Here is a 20,026-nt window from a genome sequence, read left to right as displayed (position 1 = left end):
ACAATCTGTGGACGCTGACAATGTCAGGTAAGGCGTGACATGTTTAGCCATCTGTGACCTGCATTTGGTTTATTGATTGATTGATTTTCTCTTCCTCTTTCACATTGTTTGTCTTAAATTAAAACAAAGTAAAAATGCTAGTCAGCATTGTGTAGGGTGCTTGATCAGAAAATACTACAGCACAGGGCAAATGACTAGTTTTGTAAGTGCAATATTGAACGAAGACCAAGACAGGATGGAAACCAAGGAAAAAATAAAGAAACCATTGACAAAAAACGCATCCCACAACAAATTGGGCATTGCAGTTTGTTCAGAAAAGTCTCACAGAAAAAGGCGGGGAAAAGACGGCACTTCCAGGCCCTGAACATAATCCATAACTATGTTTACCATGCAGTTTCTCAACGCTGGAAGCTATTACGAGATAAAGTAATCCCTTTTTTATTGTGGGTAATTGCTTCCAGATCCGACCGTGATAAGTGAATTTTTTCCAAGTAGGATTCCTAATGTATAAATGGAATATTGTCATAGTCCGAGCATAGAAAATCTGTTTATGACCGATATATTGTATTAAAGACAGTTTTTAACATTATTAGAGCCCTCAAGTCGATGAAATAACACCCTTATAATCGTATCACCCAATATAGTTGACATGATAAAACAAGTACAGTAGCATTATTGACACCGAATGACCGCTGTAGAATATTACATATGGTCACAGCGTCTTTGAATGCATTTTCTGAATGCTTTAAATTGTGTTTTAGTTTGTTTAGCAATATTTATGCTTGAAAATGCTTCATTATACAAGAAATACATAACATTTGCTTAAATATGCATATTTAAAAAATATAAAAAAAAAATACTGTAATTTGTGTTTTGTTTTAATCCACTGTGAGCAGGAGAAACAATTTGAAAGCATTTGTATTGCAGACTGAGAAAGACGCTGTATGAGACACGGCCGTGTACACTTTTGCTGCCTGCCAACTATTGAATTGATTGAAAATGACATTAAGTGTAAGCTCTAACATCATTAACATTTACCTCCAGGCCCAATACAGCAAATACGTGATCAGATATCAATTGGTTTACATTGATTTCCTGTGCAAATGACATGAAAGCATGACTAACAGCCGACAGCGCTGCATGCATCTGTATCCCCGACAGCAGTTTATGCAAATGCACAGCGTGAGGATGCGGAAGAGTTTGTGCACTAATTGGTGTGTGCGCTAAAGAGTCGGTTGAGGATCGACGATGGGTCACAGGGCGAAAATGAGCATGGAATCAGAAAGCAGGGATGTGTGAATACTGAAAAGACGCGGTCGTGCCAGGCCTCCTGCATGCAAGTCTGACAAGGAGCTCGTATAAACAGAGCCACTCAGGTGTAATGTGGCCGGGAAGGCTTGGATATCCAGCAGAGGCGAAATGCTGCAGCCTTGTTATAGCAGATCCAAGATCACTCAACCAAATGTTAATCTGCATGATGGCTTAATAGATTATTATCTCAGTGTCTATTTGGGCTTGTATTTGTGTGCATGCACTCGGGAGCCGTCCTGAAAGCAAGTCTGCACATGCACACTTCGCTACGGGGCGCCTTCTGATGTGATGTAATCACTTTATCATGGTAATACAATTTGAATTTCATATTCTCTTTTCAGAGTCAGGACGTTTATTCATCCCCATATTAGCTTGGAGGGTAAAACGGATGTTAAATGGTTCCTTGCGGCCAAGCGGGCCTTTTAGCTAGCTCATATTCGCTGATCCTTATTTGTGGAGACAGGGTAATGATTTCATTAAAAACAATACTTTGTTATTGGTTGTTTCGACTCACGCTGTGTTGGCTAGACAAGTTTTGTGAATATGGATCGATATATAACTTTGTGGTCATTACGTTGATAACAAAACAACATACATGATCATTTGAAAGCTCTTATGCAATAAAATAAAACAATAATCAAACTCATTTGGTGCTTTCACGTTGACAGACATATTACTAAATAGATATTGCATTAAGAGCAGCGTAACACATGGACATGTTGTAATGAATTTAATATATTGTAATAACTAACAGCCATTAACAAGACACCCACCATAAGGAAGACATTATAATCTTATAATGCCTAATAACCAATCATGAATGGGGTAGTTACATAAGAGAAGACTGCAGAAGAAGACGATAAGCTGGCGATATCACTTACTTCTATCTTCCATGTCTCTGACAAACTCAGTGTGGTAGACGGCATCATAACCGTCAAACAGACTCCATTAATATGGAACATAAAGATCAACATGCAAGGAAAAGGCTCTTACTGTCGTTTCAACTTTGTCTGTGCTAGTGAATAATATTTTGGAGAAGCTGGATTCATCAGAAGACACATTTTATTTTTTATTTTTTTAAGGAAAGAAACGTTGCAAGGTTTTCTACCACGATAAACACCATACATTTCCCAAAATAAGACAAAAATACCAAGTGGCTAGCAGTCGAGTGGTTAGCATTTTGGTCACACAGTCAGGAGATCAGGAAGACCTGGTTTCGAGCTCTGCGTGGAGTTTGCATGTCCGGTTTCCTCCCACATTCCAAAAACATGCTAGGTTAATTGGCGACTCCAAATTGTCCATAGGTATGAATGTGAGTGTGAATGGTTGTTTGTCTATATGTGCCCTGTGATTGGCTGGCCACCAGTCCAGGGTGGACCCCGCCTCTCGCCCAAAGACAGCTGGGATAGGCTCCAGCATACCCCTGTGACCCTAATGAGGATAAGCGACATATATTGATAAAGGCAATGGTTTAATTTTATTTGAACATGCATCAGGTTACAATATAATGCATCACATAGCAATTAATGATATTAATATTTCATCTAAAGAAGTAGTTTGGCACCATCTTCCGCCTCGCATGTAGAATATAGACCGCATACTGGACTAATCTTTCTAAATATATTATACATTTTTGAGAAAAAATCATTTCATTTCTTTCAAAATTTCTTTCAAATCTTTTCTTTGGCTCAATATGTGAATTAAACATCTAGTACCTGGATCTAAGCAAACCTCCAGTGTGGCAGACATCACGCCAGTGGACAGACACATCCGAATTTATTGCAACAAAGCAGCAGCAACACCTTCACACTGGAGGAGCACCGAGTGAGGGGGGCGCCAAGCAAGGTGACACATTCTGAAGGACAGCGCAGCTCTGCTGGCTGGAGTCTCTACCAAGATCTTTAACCAGTCAGTCAGGTGGTTGCATCATTGTCCCACTCCCCAAGCAAGTGACACCCTCACTGACAATCACTAAGTGCTTAGAGAACCGGTGGGGGCCCACAGCACCTCCTGCCTTCCCTTCAAATTCGACTCACTGGTTTGCCTATAGGTGCCCAACAGGTCCATGGAGGCCACCATCCTCCACACACCAGGAGTGGCAGGGCTAAAGTGGAGTGCTAAAACAATGCATTCATTTTGTTGTATTCAATGTTAAAAAATACGATATGGCTCTCACCTAACCTAAAAGCTCCCCGACCCCTTCTCTACACCCATGACTGTACCTCCACTCAACCAAGCCACAGCAGCATAATGTGTGCTGATGATACAACCGTGGTGGGGATCATCACAGGACGGAACGCGTCTGCTCAGCAGGACAATGCGGAGTGGCAATCGGTGTGAGGACAACAATCCGACTTTGTCTGGATGAGCGAGTACGCCGCTATTTGTATCTGCATCTGGACTCGGTCAAAACGGGCGTGGCTTACATTGGTACATTATTTTAAGTCTGGATGAGACTTAATCATGGATTGGTCAGAAGTTGCTATTTTCATTATTATTCTGCTATACGTATACTGTGTATGTATGTAAGTCATTTGTAAGACTTTATTATTTAATTCGTTTTTTAATGATCTGCTTAAAGTTGGTGACATGTCAAACATGCAATTGTGGCAAATAGGGAAATAATCTGTCAGCCATGTTCACTGTATTTTTTTAATAAAAAAAACTGTGTTTAGTACTTCCAGCAAAGTTTTCCAAGTGACTTTGTCACCAGAGAACCAGAGCTCTCTTGTGAAATGCACCCCGCACAAAACAAGTTGTGCAGGTGTACCTAATATTGTGGCCAGTCAATGCAGCAGTTCGGTGACGGTTACCACTGTGGGTGTACAGCCAACTGAAAATTAACAAAATCCTTATGTTGTAGGTATCACACCTACTTCATGATGACTTCTCCGGTCAACAGGGGAGAGGCAAATTAGCATTTTTTGAAAGTAGCAGTGTTCGTGTGGACATGGACTAAATTAAGAGAAATTAGTATAATGAGGAAAACAACCCAAAACTTTACAAGAAGGTTAGATAATTAAATTCTCATAAATCTTGCCAGTAAGGTAATTTGAATAACATAACTGTATGTATTCAGGGACATAAACTGTAATGTCAAACCAGATTTGATGTGGATTTTATCCTCACTTTTGTAAAATTTTGCATGTAAAATCTCATCAATTTCGGTTGTAATTTTGTAGCGCTCACGGAAGCTTCCAAAGCCGGAAGTTTGGAAGTTTGTTTTATTTGATGCCTTAGCTCCCCTCTTTGAGGCAGAAATACAAAGCAGAATTGCTTTAAGTGAATATTGGCTTTTCTGTTTGTCTACGACGGCGTCCGTCTTCATTCTGCAGCATTAAATCTTCTTTGGAAGCTACTGGAAATGAATCTTTTACTACACACCTTCCATTACTCCCCCTCTCATAAAAGCCCGGTCATCTTTTATCTGAAAAGATGACATTTCCATTATGGTCTGCCAACATCTTACTGCAGCTGTGTGAGTTGTGGCGCCTGAGAGCGTCAAGACCAACACAACAACAGCAGCAGCAGCAGGACCTCACCGTGCTGGATGGAGCCTACACAAGGCTGTTCATTGGATGGCTGCTCATCCAAATCCCACAGAGGTAGCACGTACGTACTTTGTCTCTTAGTCTTTTATTTTCTTCCTTGTTTGTTCTTAACACACACCAAAACTCAAATTCCCAGCTATGACAAAGTCAGATGACAGCCAAGAGCAGAACTTAGCACCTGGGGAAAGCGTCTTTCGCACAAGCCGAGTGTTTTGATCAAAGTCTAAGCTGCCAAACTGGTAACACTTTTGCTCCACAAACATAAGGCTTACACCTCATCTCTGTGGTATTGTCTTCATTAACTTGAGGTGAGCCTTGTTATTTTGGGGATAGCCTCACGCTTGTAGCGTGCACGCCGAGCCCAAGTGTGTTGTACGCTGACACTTGGTAAGTCAGAGTAGTCGTCAGGCTTGGTGACATTGCTGCTACTAATGAGGATGCCTCATTCCTTCTGGTGTTCGTCTGGATTATGGTGCTAGTCCGGGATTTGTTCAATTTGATGCACGCTATCATCCTGCCGTCCACGTTGATTTTACAAGTGATTGATGCAACATGAATGAGTGTTAATTGATCAATAAAAACCAATTTCCTCCCTCAATGGTACAAGATGTTATTCATCCACATAAGATATTTACTTTCACATTTCTAATGCTGAAATAGTTTGTGTGTGTGATGAATCACCTCTTTTACTACCGATGTTGTGCAGTTTTCATTTTTTCTTTCCTTGCCTTCTGTTTGTCTGCGATACCTTTGTCCCCGTTTATCAAAGGGCTTTGGGGTAAAACCATATTCCTCCATCATGATCTCATCAAGCCCGAATCCTTGACCTTTGCCCTTTGCCGTAAATGTCAGCTTTCTTTACGAGGCCTGTGATGGGTTTATTGAACAGGTCACATTCACTGACACACACACAAGGACGCATGCACACACACACACACACACACACACACACACACACACCTCCATTGCCCATGCATGCACACAATGCCTACAGATCCTACCATAACTCTGATTTCTAGCCGCCCCCCCCTGGAAATTCACGGTCCACACTGGTAGACAGAATGAGAGCCCATCGCCCTCGACGGAACCACCACAAATAAATTAGGATTTCACGGGGACTGATATTGCGTCCTGTAAAGCCTTATGGGCTGTTAGGCTTCATGGAAAGTGGGCCCTGTAATTGAGGCACTACCAACACGGGGCAGCTTTGTAAAGGGCGGGAAGGAAAAACCAAGTCGTTTAGCAATTCCGTGCTGTTTTTTTTTCCATCAAATAAAATAATATTTACACATTTTTTGTGTATTTTCTAGGATTTTCCAGCATAATGAAATGCAACAAATTGGTATTAAAGTTACAAAGTATGTGATAACAAACATTTTTTTTTTTGTCTTTCTGTGTTTTAGGTAAGAAACACGTTATAAAGCTGTTGTTGTGATGTGTGTCCCTGAATGCATCCCATGTTCTTGTAGTGAGGAGAACTGACAAGAGACGTGTTTGTGAGTTGGAGATGCATGTTGTTCATGTATTCAGGTAAGAAAAGTTAGAAAAGAGCAGACTGTGTATCGCTGTGGGGACTGGGACACTGGGACACTTGGACACTTGGACACTGGGACACTGGGACAACGGGACACTGGGACAACGGGACACTGGGACAACGGGACAACGGGACACTGCTCCTCTGTCTGCTGTTACAGCAGGGAGGCATGCTTGATTGGATGTGTATGCATTCATTACCCTAAAAAATGTAATGTAATTAATAAAGTAGATTATTTACCGCCATTAACGTGTTGTTTTTCACAGCTCTAGTAAAAATACAAGATGGCTTAACCTACTATGCAGGTCTCCCGTATGATCTGCTTCAAAGCTTGTAGCAGATCATTCAGCGCTTGTATGTTTTAGCATACAAGCGCTGCAATCATGATGCAAGATATTCTGTAATAAAAAAGACTGAATCTCTGCGCCCATGCTAAATATATCGAGATATTTTTTGGTCCATATGGCCCAGCCCTATGTTGTTTGTATATTTTATAGTTTTAATTCCTACAGCAGCACATTTACATCACAATTTGGTGCAAACTGCTGTCACATCATCAGTGTTTTAAGATTGAATCCGTTTGAATTTGATTTTCCATTACTTGCTATGAGAAAAATGATCAAATCCAAACAAATGGGAAGCTGAGCCGCATCCTCCAACAGACTACGTTTGGAAGTGTCCTTGACAACCTGTCACTATTCTCAATAAACAATGACACAGTCTCATCGTTAAATAAATGCCTGGGCTTCCGCCCTTTTGCAACTCGCTGCTTCCACCTCCCTCGTTTCATTGTATGTTGTGCCAACATGAGACTTTAATGAATTGTTTAGGCCATGACAACATTCTCAAGCTTTATCTTCCTCCTCCCTTCAACTTATCGTCTGCCTTTCACTCCTTCGTGGTCTTTATCAGTCATCTTGCAAGGAAAGGTAATAAAAGACAAACACAGCGAAGGAGCCAGCCGCAGTTTTGTCATTTTGTTCACGCTCATCCCTTTTTTGCCTTTTATTGTTTTTTATGTGTGGCAGCAGACCTTATCAATGAGATTGCCCAAAGATACGCCCTCAATGGTTCTTTGTGGTGAAATAATACCACTGTAGGAGAGCAGTTCAGAGCTTCACCCCGATGTGCTGGGAACCCCCCAGTGAGGCTGAGCGGTATCAGCCCATTCGGCCAGGTATGCCGCCCTTAAAGAAATGTCAGTGCTTCACCTTTACGTGCGGTCACACTTCAACAACATGTGCTTAACTCCATATTTTTAATACTATTTGGATGTTTTCATGTCTTACAAGATGAACTCATTTATCCATAGCTAGCGGATATTGCCGCCTGGAGAGCCACACCACTTTCTCTGCCATCTGTTTTACGGCTGATGGAGTCACACATTCCCGGCTCACGGCATAACTTTGTGTCTAATCTACAGTAGCTATTAAATTTCATGAAAGAGTAATGACGGTGCAATTACTTGGTCAACAAAGTTTGGGGGTTTATGGGCTGGATGTTTATAAAGTCAAACGCAAACAGACTGGATGACGGGCTGGCAGGCCACTGAGTGGCTTTGTGTTGCTGTTGACCAAGCAAGAATGGAAGTTGAAGCTGGCGCCTAATTAGAGTTGGAGTTATTTCCTTGATGCAATACATTCAAATAACAGGCTGTAATGGACTCACAAATGACTTTATGAATAGGAGATTAGGCGCGTAGGGATATGAGACCATAAAGGCTACATATGGAGAGTACTACGGAACTGAAATGTCCAAGTGATCTACTTTGAACCAAGAAATTAGAAAAGTATTTCTCATTTCTGCTTTTCTTCAGAACTGTATGGAGCTTCAGTGGTTAAAACTGGAGATGTCCGATACTATCGGCCACCGATATCAGATCGGTAGGCGGCTTCTCTCGGTCAAACTGCGTGAACGTACAGCAGGATAGCATGAACGCTTCTGACACAGCCATTGCGACCAGCTTCTCCTGCTGTATCATCTGTACACGCAAATGCAGTAAATGCAGACCTACCAACATGTACAAATTGATAGTACTCAACACACAATTTGACTCCTGAATACGCTTGGAAGCTTCTTTCCTGGTTTCAGTTTCAAGTTCAGTCTGTACAGTAGGAATAAATCAATAAATATCACTTTCGGGGTGGTCCTTTGCCAGGGCATGACAGAAAATAATTGAGAAACACCGCTCAACATTGTTATCGTCGGATATCCCTTAAAACATATTAAAGCTTAGATTTTGAGTGCAAGTTCAGTTCTATGCAGATTGCACTGATGCCAAGTAAGTCCCACAATACATTTCTACATCTTGTGCAACAACTTGTATCACGCTATTTGGCTAACTTTGCTTCCAAGCGATAGAGGTAAGCAATAGCAGATACTTCAAGCATAATGGATATAATAGGCCAAGTAGCTGCTCAAACGAAATAGCTCTCACGCGCTCTTTTAATGACTACTGCCAAGGTGTTTACTTTGCCCTTTTGGGAAAAGCAGATGAAAATATAAAGACCCTCGCTTCAAACTGAGGATTCCATTAGCATGGTTGAGAAAGAGGTCACACTGCCAAGGCTGCCCCTATGTGCTTACCTAAGGGATTGAAGAGGACAAAGGGACACCGTGTGCTTGTCCTTTTCATCATCCCGCTATGAGGTGTTCAGCACATGTAGGCTGCTGACAGATCGCCGACTGTTTGCTCTTGCACAAACACCGATGGCGTCCACCGCACTATTTGAACGTAGCAGAGGCTGCTCTGCTCCACTCCTGCCACCAATGGCTGAAATTGGAGCACAGAGGGAGGACATTGGCCAGGAAGAAAGAGCAACAACAATGATGAAAACATAGGTAAGGAAATGCAACTCTTGCAATAGAGACCCAATATTTGTTCCGAGGTTTACCTAATTATTACTGAGTGGCTTTGAGCTTTCAGGATATTCTGGGAGTCTCTGCATCAGTTCATGATAAAAACTGGGGAGGGATACGCAGTTTTGCTGATGTCCATTATATTTTATAAGCGGATACACCCCCCCACCAACCTCAGCAAAGACCGGATTCATTCAGTTGTGCGTTTTTCCATATGTCCCCAAGATATGGCTTACTGTACGTGCCGGTCAGATCTATAGCTTCCTCCTGCTGCTCATTTGGTCTTAATGTTTTATGAGCTTGTGTGGTTTATGGGTGAACGCAATTTGTAAGAATATCTTGTTTCTGGAAGACACTAAAATGTAAATATAGATCACCAAGCCTGAAGCCACAAATTCAAACAAACTTAACCCAGAGTGGCACCGTATGTTTCAAACACAAGGCTTGCTCCACAACTAGTTAGAGCAGAAGAATACACTATGTGTGGCTCATGGACAACCACACTACGCTGCCATGATCATCATAAAGGATAAAGATTGTACTTGGACAAGGATGATGATAAGGTTTTCAGCCACAAGAAGCCCAATCAACTGTTCTCGCTGTCTCTGCATTGAGCCATTGGACTTGCTGACCCATCCACACACGCACACAACCAGGTCGGTCTAAGCCTGTCACACTCAAGGATGGCAACCCCCTACACCCAAAACTCCTTACACAGTCACTACATCATCCTTGAGCATGTTAAAGGATCTTATCCTATGAAAGCCACAGTGATAACTATGCAAAGGAATGTTTTTGTGATTGAATTTTGTGATTGTGATTTTGTGATTTTTGTGGTTGACTTTAGTTAGTATCTATACCAGGGGTGGGCAAACTTTTTGACTCGCGGGCCGCATTGATTTAACAAAATTGATGGGGGGGGGGGGGCTATATAGTATTTTGCAACAGTCCATTTGTACACGTAAAAGTGTCATGCAATCTGCCATATGTGCACTTTGAGATTATTTATTTGATGTAAAGTGCGTTATAAATAAAAATTATTATTATCATTATTATTATTAATTCATTCATTCATTTTCTACCTATCTAGGTCATTATATATAACACTCTGACTCACGTTGTCATCTTACAAATAACACTAAACTCATCACACAGCAACCTAACATTGAAGAAATATACAAACATGTACCAATATTCATTCATTCATTTTCTACCGCTTATCCTCATGAGGGTCACGGGGGTGCTGGAGCCTATCCCAGCTGTCTTTAGTATATTATTATTATTATTATTATTATTATTATTATTATGTGCTTGTGTCCCTTTTTTCAGGAGCATTTTGTAAACAACAGACCACATCAAATAACGAAATTGATCAAGCCATGATGCCAGGTTGTATGTTGACTTTAAATAAAATACTTTGGAAAGAACAGGCGGGCCATATTCAAACACTTGGCGGGCCGGATGTGGCCCCCGGGCCGTAGTTTGCCCACCCTTGATCTATACAAGACTTTTTTTTTTCTTTCTGACTTCCTGAAAACCTGGCGCTTAAAAAAATACCTTTTGAATGCCTCTTCAGTAGAGGAGAAAAAAAAGTGAGGGCAATTTGTTCTCCCGTTTGGTGCTCATAAACAGGCTCGAAGGTCATAGTACTGGTAGAACATCATTAAAAAAGTCATTTTTGCATAATAATGGACCTTTAATGTTTGTGTGTGTATGAGAATATAGTACATACGTTCTAACAATGAAACAACCATATTGATATGAGTATTGGATTGACCACATGCCACATTGTTTGATGACAATCATGAAATGGATCCATCATGCCTCGCCCTTCAAAGAGGGATTCTAGAAAAAGCCTGCATGGAGAGTTAGTATGTAGATGCTGTTCAGCCTGCTGCAATGGAGCAAGATAAAAGGGGGCTATTTTTATCCCACCCTGAGGGCAGGGGCAGCTGTGTCAAAAGTCAACAGCTATGTCCAATCCATGCTGTGCTGCTCCAATCCCCCGAAAACACACACATGCACAGACATCATGACACAAATCATACAATCTATCTGTCGGTAGCTGATTTACAGAAAAGCATTATTGAATCCATGACAAGGCTGTGCCAATAGAAACCCAATTCATCCTCCGATTTGTAGGAATAAACAGAACGGCGATGCTTTTTAACCTTGTAACCCATCCAGCAGTGAACACAGCTAACAGTGTAACAGTGACAGACAATGAAATCAAATTTCCTTCATATTATGTGTGGCGATATTGCCAAGCCCATAACGTACTGATGCGCAGCTTGGAAAATGACGTGCTGCATTCACGTGATTTGTAACACTAATAAAATAAAAGGCACATCATTGGCCTGCACTCTCAGACACACACAGATCTTTCTTTCTCTCTTTCCCTCTTTCGCACACGTGCAGCCGTTCTTCTTCATGGCCCGCTTGGCTTCGTCGTGGCGAGGAGCTTGAACAAATTGTGAACTGATTAGAATTGAAAGATGAGTAATGGTGATTCTAACGCAATATGGAGATGATGAGATTTGATTCTTTGAGGTCAGGTACATCATCCGAGGCGAGTGGATGTTCTGTCTGTGACTAAAGGAGATGGGATGGCATGCGATCCGCTCTCTCACACTCACAACTTTGGCTGCGATTGCTCACAACTGCCACATAATCAATGCCACGTCCACATTTCCATGAGATCTAACACTCAAAATGAGTATGAGAAGCACATAACGGGAGCGTGTGAGCACAAGTGTCTCATTGCTGTCTCCTCCTTGGTTTGTGTGACTGAATCATCACAGAGGGACTAAATGAGGTCAGTGAAGCTCCCCCATCCGTTCCTTTCCTTGCTGTCTCCGGTCAGGTTTTAACTGGCCATTACGGTGGAATTAGCCCAGCTTCATGATAACAAGTCCTGCTCTGCAAACTTCAAGTGATAATGACCAGCACACAGCAATTCTACTAGAACTGCTACTGAGTGAAATGAGGTGAAATGAAGGATTTAGGCAGAGAAAAGCATCTGGTTCCGGTATTAGAAATGCTAATAATGCGTATTGTTGATTAGCTTGATCATTTTTCACATTTACTGTTTTTAGGACAGGGGAAATGCAGATAACAGAAACACTGTATGAAGCGGTGAAGTCCATGCAAAAAGCTCTGATGTATTCTATAGCAAGTGGGGAACGTCAGTGAAGAAACCCACCAGAACTGTCCTACTAAATTGGACGTCTGAGTCGTGTGTGATATGGTCTGATTTGGAGTCAAATAGCAGTGGTTGACAAGCAGTCGGTACCGGGTGTAGTACCCTGCCTCTTTGTCAAAGTCAGCTGGGATGGGCTCCAGCTCACATGTGACCCTGACCAGAATACATGATAGAAAATAAATGAAATGCATTTTATTGTTAAAATATTTGACTGTTGTCGTCTTATATTATGGTCTGAGACTGACAGCTTTAATGTGGTTTTTAGGAGTATGGCGGAGTAAAACAAACTATCACAACATTTTAGCCTACAATGCATGATGGAGCCTATCCCAGCTGTCTTTTCAGGTCTTTTCATCAGACAATCGCAGGGGACATGTAGATAACCAACCACCCATGAGCAATGTAGAGTCTCCATTTAACTTAAGCCAGAGCACCCAGAGAGAACCCATGCAAACTCCACACAGAGAACCCACAATATCCTGACTGTGAGGCCAACATGCTAACCACTTTTCCAATGTGCAGCTATCTCACATGCTGCAAAATATAAATTATTATTATTATTATTTTTTGCTGTAACAAGATATTATCCTTATCATGAGCCAAGTATCATGAGGTACCCAGTTCTTTTTTTACACGTAAAATGCTACATAGCAAATTAAAGTGCATAACAACAAGCAGTAGCAAAAGGCTTTTTGGATGAAACAGTGAACAAAACGGTGTGAATAAACACAATATGGATGAAAATGAGTCCATGGGACAATCAGACATATGGTAAGTAACCGGCTTCATCTGCTAACTCCCTGAGTTGGAGCGACGTTGCCATTATTAGGGTTTGGCTCCATCCTGGTTTGTGGGATTGCGCTCTCGGAATTGAATTCATTTTGAACATCAACACCATGTCTTCTAGTTACTGTGTTTATACCTGACCAAATGAACCGCACTTGGGCAGTGGAAAAACACGGATCATCGGAGGCTAGTCTCCGAGTGCAAGCAACCTTAACGCCTTAAGAAGTGACAAACTTCCCACTCATTCTTCAGCAATTTGTTTTCATAAAGTAGCGTTTGTGAACATTGAATACAGATGTAATATTAACAAGGACATTCTTATGTTAATGTTGACTCTTGTTAAAATGATTTATCAGGGCAGTTTCCCCGTCCTAATGTATTCTGTCACTGTTACCATAGCAATGGCTGAGGCAGTTGTTTAGCAAACTCCAAGGTGGCAACTGCAGCAATAACGGACGCATTAAAATGATTTAGAGGGGAACGCTGATTGCAAGTGCTGTAGAAAAAGAATAGAGGACTGATGTGCTGCGAGTAAACAAATAGCACAGGGCCCGTGTATACTATAAATCCGGTGGCTAACGCATGAAGGTCTGCAGTAAGCATGGGAGGTAATTACTGGGTGTGAGGCATTAACAGGAGTAGTCGGAAAGAATACGATCCATTCCCTGTGCAGGTCTGTTTAATAGGTGCATGGAGGATAGCGTGACAAAGTCTGCCCCTGGAGACCTGCAGCTCTTCTCCCAGGTAACAATCTCACCTAAGCATCAAATCCGCTGTCGCCATTTGTGCGTATTCAGAAGCACAAACTAAGATATACCGACTTTGAACATTCCGTCCCACACATTGTGCATCTCATACATTTGCAAAGCCTCAAGCTACTTTTCCTGATTAATCGGCCGGGGAGCAAGAGTTGAAAATACAGTAAAATTGTGATCCATCAGTGGAATAAAATCCCCTTTCTGGTAGACATCTAAAAAAAAAAAAACGAGAGCAATGCTCCAGCAGAGAAGTCATTATTTCTCCACCATCCTCTCTCATCTATGGAATACATTAACTTCAGAGTATATTGTCTTAGCCTGAGTGCCTTCATTGCTTGTTTTTAAAGGCTTGTAGGCAATTAGAAGAAACCAATAGAAGATGGTACTTGGAAGAGTCCCCAGCCCCCCACACTGAGATTTGAGAGCCGGCACAAAAACAAGCTCTAGGACCCCAAGGGGCCTTGCCTGAGAATGAGGCGAGGCTTCGGTAATGCTCGTTGTCGCTCTTCATTGACAACAAAATATGAAAACAACTGAGATGCCGCCATTGCGCACTCAATGAGTTGCTTAAAATAGAGAGCTGGGATGTTGACTTATGTTCTTGTTTGAGATGAAAAATATGAATGACGGATAAAATTCCTCAAAATCAATAATCACTGTTTTTCATATGTACATGCTGGCGTTTGTGGTTTCTCTCGTGTGTATAGAACAATGTCGAGTGCATTATTTCCCACTTTTAATGCAGTTCAGCACAGAATCGGATATATCGATAGTCCGGTTATATCGATATTTTTTCCGACTCCTGAGAATATCGATATAACCTGGCCCACATTTCTTCATATGGTACAATAACAAAGGCTGGCTTTTATAAATGAAACATTCCACTTCAGTGCCTACAAACATTTGTCTATTTACATTTATTTGCAAGTGACCAAAAGACCAAGTGACAGCATACCTGCCCTTACATTTGCTGAACACTCAGAATGTGCCCTATTTTAATTATATTTAAGGGTCTGTACTTGGGGATAGTGGGTGTGTTCTACTTCATCATGGGTGTGTCATGTGTGGACACACGTGTGTCATGATCTCTACTTTGGTGTCACTTCGGTATAGATGTCCTGTTCACATTGACAGTATTTTAAGTGTCTGTTTACACTACTAACATTGCGACATATTTGACTGATATCACATTTTAGCCACATTTGAAAGAGGCGTGATATCGAGCTAAATATATATGTTAATTAGTTCTTTTGTCTTTGTGCTACATTACCAATATCCCAAGTGGGTTATATGGGAGAAAAACATGGAATTGTGTCACTTGAATCATGCAGCCTAACTCGAGCTATATAAATAATGTAACTCCATTTAATAGACGTGAGGATATCAACAAGTTATTCTTCAATTAAACTAGACAAGCATCTGGGGAAATTATCTTAATTGCATTCACCAAACAAACAATGATGGACATCGTGATTATAGTTAGCATCCATTCCGCTATGAATGCATAATGTCACTGTAGAGATTTATCATTTCAGCATTTCGGTTGCAAGGGTTTATTTATCATATGCGAACATTGGTTTCTCACTGTCACATTTTTTCATAAAACGGTAAATCTTTGGTGTGAAACAATTGAGTTATGATACGGTAAGAGGCCAAAAAGACTGAAACAGGATTAGAAACGGCGTCCATGTGCGCTCAGCGATGAGCCGGGGGAGAATGATCGTTGTACATTTGGTGCTTCACTGACTTCACTGTCATTATCTTTATCAGCAACAGAGAAGGAGAGATGGGGGAGTGATCACAATTCCGATGAGGTGCATTTAAATCATCGTCTCCGCATATTACACTGAATGTTCCTTCTTGTAAAAAAAAAGTATGAGCTGAGATTGTGTCCTTCAAGGCCCAATGGGTTCCCTGTCATTGTGAAATGGGAGTCAGAGATTAGGTGCGTGAGGGAAGCTGGAGGAGAAGGGGTGTTAGAGGGTGTGAATACCAAAATCTGGTCTAATCCCAACTCATACAGCTGAAGATAACTCCTCTGATCAGAGCCGAAGTAACACAAGGACATATGGAGGCACCATGGGAACCAGTCTGATGCTCCGGACAGGATTTTTTTTTCATACTCAATGAATACTTGCAGAACTATTATTGTATTGAACACCCAAGTGTGACAACAACAACTTGATTCATAAATACATGAACACGACATTCAGTCTCTGTCTCTTTTGTGCATCATAAAATCCAAATTGACTTTTAACGGAATGCAAAGCTTCCAAAATATTTAGTATTAATAAATACATAATTAGGACAATGCATTGCTGGTGACTGCTGATGCGAGAGGAGAAGGGATTCTCACAGCCCACTGCCCCTGTCTGTAAAACATGCCTTATCACCCAGTTCTCCCCGTCAATGGGATGTTGCAACACGGCATAACAAGTGAATCTGCTGGAAGCTGCAGGAGAGCTCCTACCTGAGTTTGACACACACGCCACTCATTACAATTGTCCACAGTCAGTAACAATGAAAAACATGTATTTACACTGACATACCAAAAATTGTGTATAAGCCGCATGTGTCCACGTCATGAAACGGACCAGGCACGTCTTTAACTAAGCTATGAAAAAGCTTACAACTCATTGGAAATTGCAGGAGGTCAGTACTCATTACAGTCTAACTTACATTTAATTCATTATAAAAGAACATTAAAGTCATCACACAGCAACTTTACACTCAAAAGTTATATCTAACAAATAAAAAAAGTGTGCTGCAATGCAGCTTCTGTCCTCCAGTGGGAGCCAGCAGGATTTACTGGCCACAGAAAATGTCTAAACACACGACCATTATACAAGTGAGTTGAAAGATAACCGCATCTCGCCCCCAGTCAACCATGGCGGAGATAGCATCATAGCGTCGGGCTGCATGAATGCTGCAGGCGTCCCTTGCAAGTAAAAGGGCCCCTTGGGAACACAGTCGTCCAACAGGATGTCCAACATTAGCTGTGATATTCTGAAGTACGATGCCCTTCCTTGGGAAACTGGGCCACATAGCGGTTCTCCAACACGCTAAGGAGCCCAAACACACCTCCAAGTTGACAAGTGTCTCCTGACCTGAACCAAACTGAACGGAAGGAAAGTGGAGAGGCCAAGGTGTCTAACTTCCGTTTCATCCACTAGTGATATCAACATGGAGGTGTGCAAGAGGATTCCAGCAACAACTTGTGCAGCTCTGGTGAACTCCATGTCCAAGTGGAGTACTTGAGAACGGACGATGGTGCTTACACAAAATATTCACACTATGGACACAATTCACATTCAAGGAGGACAACAAATCAACAGCTTCCCAAGCTGTACACTGACAACTCTTGAGTTATATCTAAGTTTCATTTGATAGTATTATCCCATGTTAGTGTGCATGCATGACATTCTGTGATTCATGGGCTGTATTAAACGGGTTGTTTCCTTTTAAACTGCTAAGTCAGCCAAAAGTACGTAAAGTGTGAGAACTTGGTAAGAATAATAAAGGCAAAAAACACACCTTGAGTTAAAGCCGACCAATTGTATGTTTGTGTGTTCGACTGTGTTGATTTCCTGTGTAGCATTGGCGTTGGCAGCCGGCACAGTTATGCCCATGTCATGGATACCCAAACACAAGACACCATGACCAATGCATCATTTCCCATTGCGTCCGCAAAACACACAGCAAAGAATTGAACGGCCAGTCCAGGCCTTTTTGGAGTGTCCATCCATTGTCTACTACTTAGTATCTATTTCAGGTAAAGCTAGAGCCTACCATAGATGACCGTGGGAAAAAAGGCAGATTGCACCCTGCATTGGTTCCCAACCAAAGACGGGCAATCAAGTAATGAAGCCAACCATGTGTACCACTACAACCCACGACCTCAATTCAAGAAACACCCAGTTGATCTGACACTTGGGTGGAAGGAAGTGACATAGATTTAGCACTAAAGAACAGGTGAACCTTTTCAGAGGTTGCTTAAAATAAATGATAAATTCTAAAGTCTGAAGCGGTCTCGGTGTGTCCAAAAAGCCACACTGACGCAGATGAAAGGATGTCCTGATGAGGAGTAACTTCCAATAATAACACCAACTTCTGATGATACCATATCATTTGTTATCATTTAGAAATCAATTTAACCAAAACCCATCCTGCCAGTTTCATTTCGACCATTTGATTATTGAGGTCTCACGAGTGTCACTTACGATGTGCAGTTTCAAGAAGTCTCCTAGACCAGAGGAGCTATCCACCCTCACAAGGACTGCATCCTTCAGATGGGTGCTGAAGCCAATGGCTAGACGGTCTGCCCTCGTGCTGGGCCGGTCATTTGGCGGCCATGTGTACGTGATCAGTCCACCATCTCGCCCGAATATGTATGTTGTTCCAGCTGCAGGAGAAACAGGAGAGTAACAGACACAATATGTTAATAGTGTGTACTTTTTCCCCACTGTGATGTTAAGAGATTTCCCTCCGAGAATTGGACAGTTGCCACCTTTTTCATAATGCCGTGCACTTCCTCAGCTTCAGTCATGCACCTCGAGAGGAAAGAGATGTATCTGAATGCAAGCGAGTGTGCAGTCATGTCCCCGTTGCCCAAGTAACCAGTAGCCATGCAGGGCCGTGTCTCTTGCGCTTCATTAGCAGCCTCAAAGGCAGGAGCATTATTGACTGACTGGTCCAATTATGCCTTTTAGTGACCTCCGTGCCAGCTATTTCCTGACTCCCCGAATTACATTGTTGTCTTTAGGAGCCTTTCAACACAACCTGGAAAACCGTGGCGCCTTTATAATTAACCCGCTATTTAGTGACAGAGACCCCCGCGGCATGATGCCACTGATAGTTGGCACTGATTGCATCTCCAATAATGACGGAAGCGGTCAGTTAGAAGTGGATGTCCAAGCATGACAGAAAACACATTACAAGGGAGTTGGCTGCTTGTTACAAAGCAAATATGTTTCTTTGGCCTCAACCTCCACAAAATGATTTATATTCAAGAAAAGTAAGGCCGGTGTATATTTGGTATGTTTAAAGTACCTATTACCTTGTGTCCTATTGTCTCTTTTAAACAACGCAGACACTATCAAGATGCATCAGTGTGGTGCCGTGTAGAACAAAACAGCTGAGTGGGTGTGATGATGATGGACTTGAATAAATGGCTGCATGGACTGATGGATCACAAATGATGAATTATGACTTTGGTCTACTCTCAACCAAGCGTGAACAAACTACAAGTGGGAACATAGCCTACAACTGCAATGGAGGCTGATTGTATACTGTAAGTCATTGGGGTAAAATACATGATTTGTTTATAAACATGGAAAATGAATGCAGCTGCACGATTAGCATAAAAAGCGGCTATTTTCATTACGAAGTAGACATGGAGCTGAGAGGTTGCATCTGTTGTGAAAGCAAGGAGTAGAAAGCCAGCAAGAGTGAGCGAGGGAGTGTGATAATATTCATAGAGCTCGGGAGTTAACAGCCTCAGTTAGGACAATGGACGTATAAATCATTCTGACTGTAATTCCAATATTTTCTTGTAAACTAGTTCACAGGAATATAATGCTATCAATAAATGTTGCAGTTATCCCTATATTACGTTTGTTTTCTTGCCTCTGGCTTTGCTCCACCGTACGCTGATATAAAAGTGTCACCGTTGTCAAGGTTCTTCTCGTTTTGGTCAATACACGGTCATGCATTCACTAAAATAAACTGCATCATTAACGGAGACCAATGCAATCAGTAAATGATGTCTGGCCAACAGATCCATGGTGGGAAATATTGCATTTGCGCACAATTTCTAAAACATAATGAAATAAGACTGTTAGCGTTCTTGTTCCAGAAATGGATTTAGTGTGTTGATGTGTTCTCCAAATGAAAACACATTGTGCAATATAGTTGAGAAGCTGACATCATTTCTTTGTTATTAAGCCTAGAGGCTATGATGCTGAAAAGCAGCTCTTTTCCCCTAATGCATGTCAGATGTTGGCCTCTTAACAGAGCAATCTCGTGC

At 41.7% G+C, this 20,026-nt stretch overlaps 1 protein-coding gene across 35 annotated transcripts in view; it reads right to left on the bottom strand.

The window, feature by feature from the left end:
- Positions 1-20,026, bottom strand: part of LOC131107920 (neurexin-1a-like) — a 250,969-nt gene that overhangs the window by 59,322 nt on the left and 171,621 nt on the right. For all 35 annotated transcript variants that reach the window (XM_078787439.1, XM_078787440.1, XM_078787443.1 and 32 more), the window contains one exon: positions 18,222-18,403. In XM_078787439.1, coding sequence (XP_078643565.1) covers positions 18,222-18,403 — 182 coding nt within the window. The remainder of the gene's footprint in view (positions 1-18,221; positions 18,404-20,026) is intronic.

The sequence above is a fragment of the Doryrhamphus excisus genome, linkage group LG20 (assembly GCF_037039965.1).
Source record: "Doryrhamphus excisus strain RoL-2023G ecotype Guam linkage group LG20, RoL_Dexc_Guam_v1.1, whole genome shotgun sequence".
Lineage (NCBI taxonomy): Eukaryota > Metazoa > Chordata > Actinopteri > Syngnathiformes > Syngnathidae > Doryrhamphus > Doryrhamphus excisus.
Note: the sequence above shows the minus strand (reverse complement) of the source record. Positions and strands in the feature narration are given on the sequence as shown.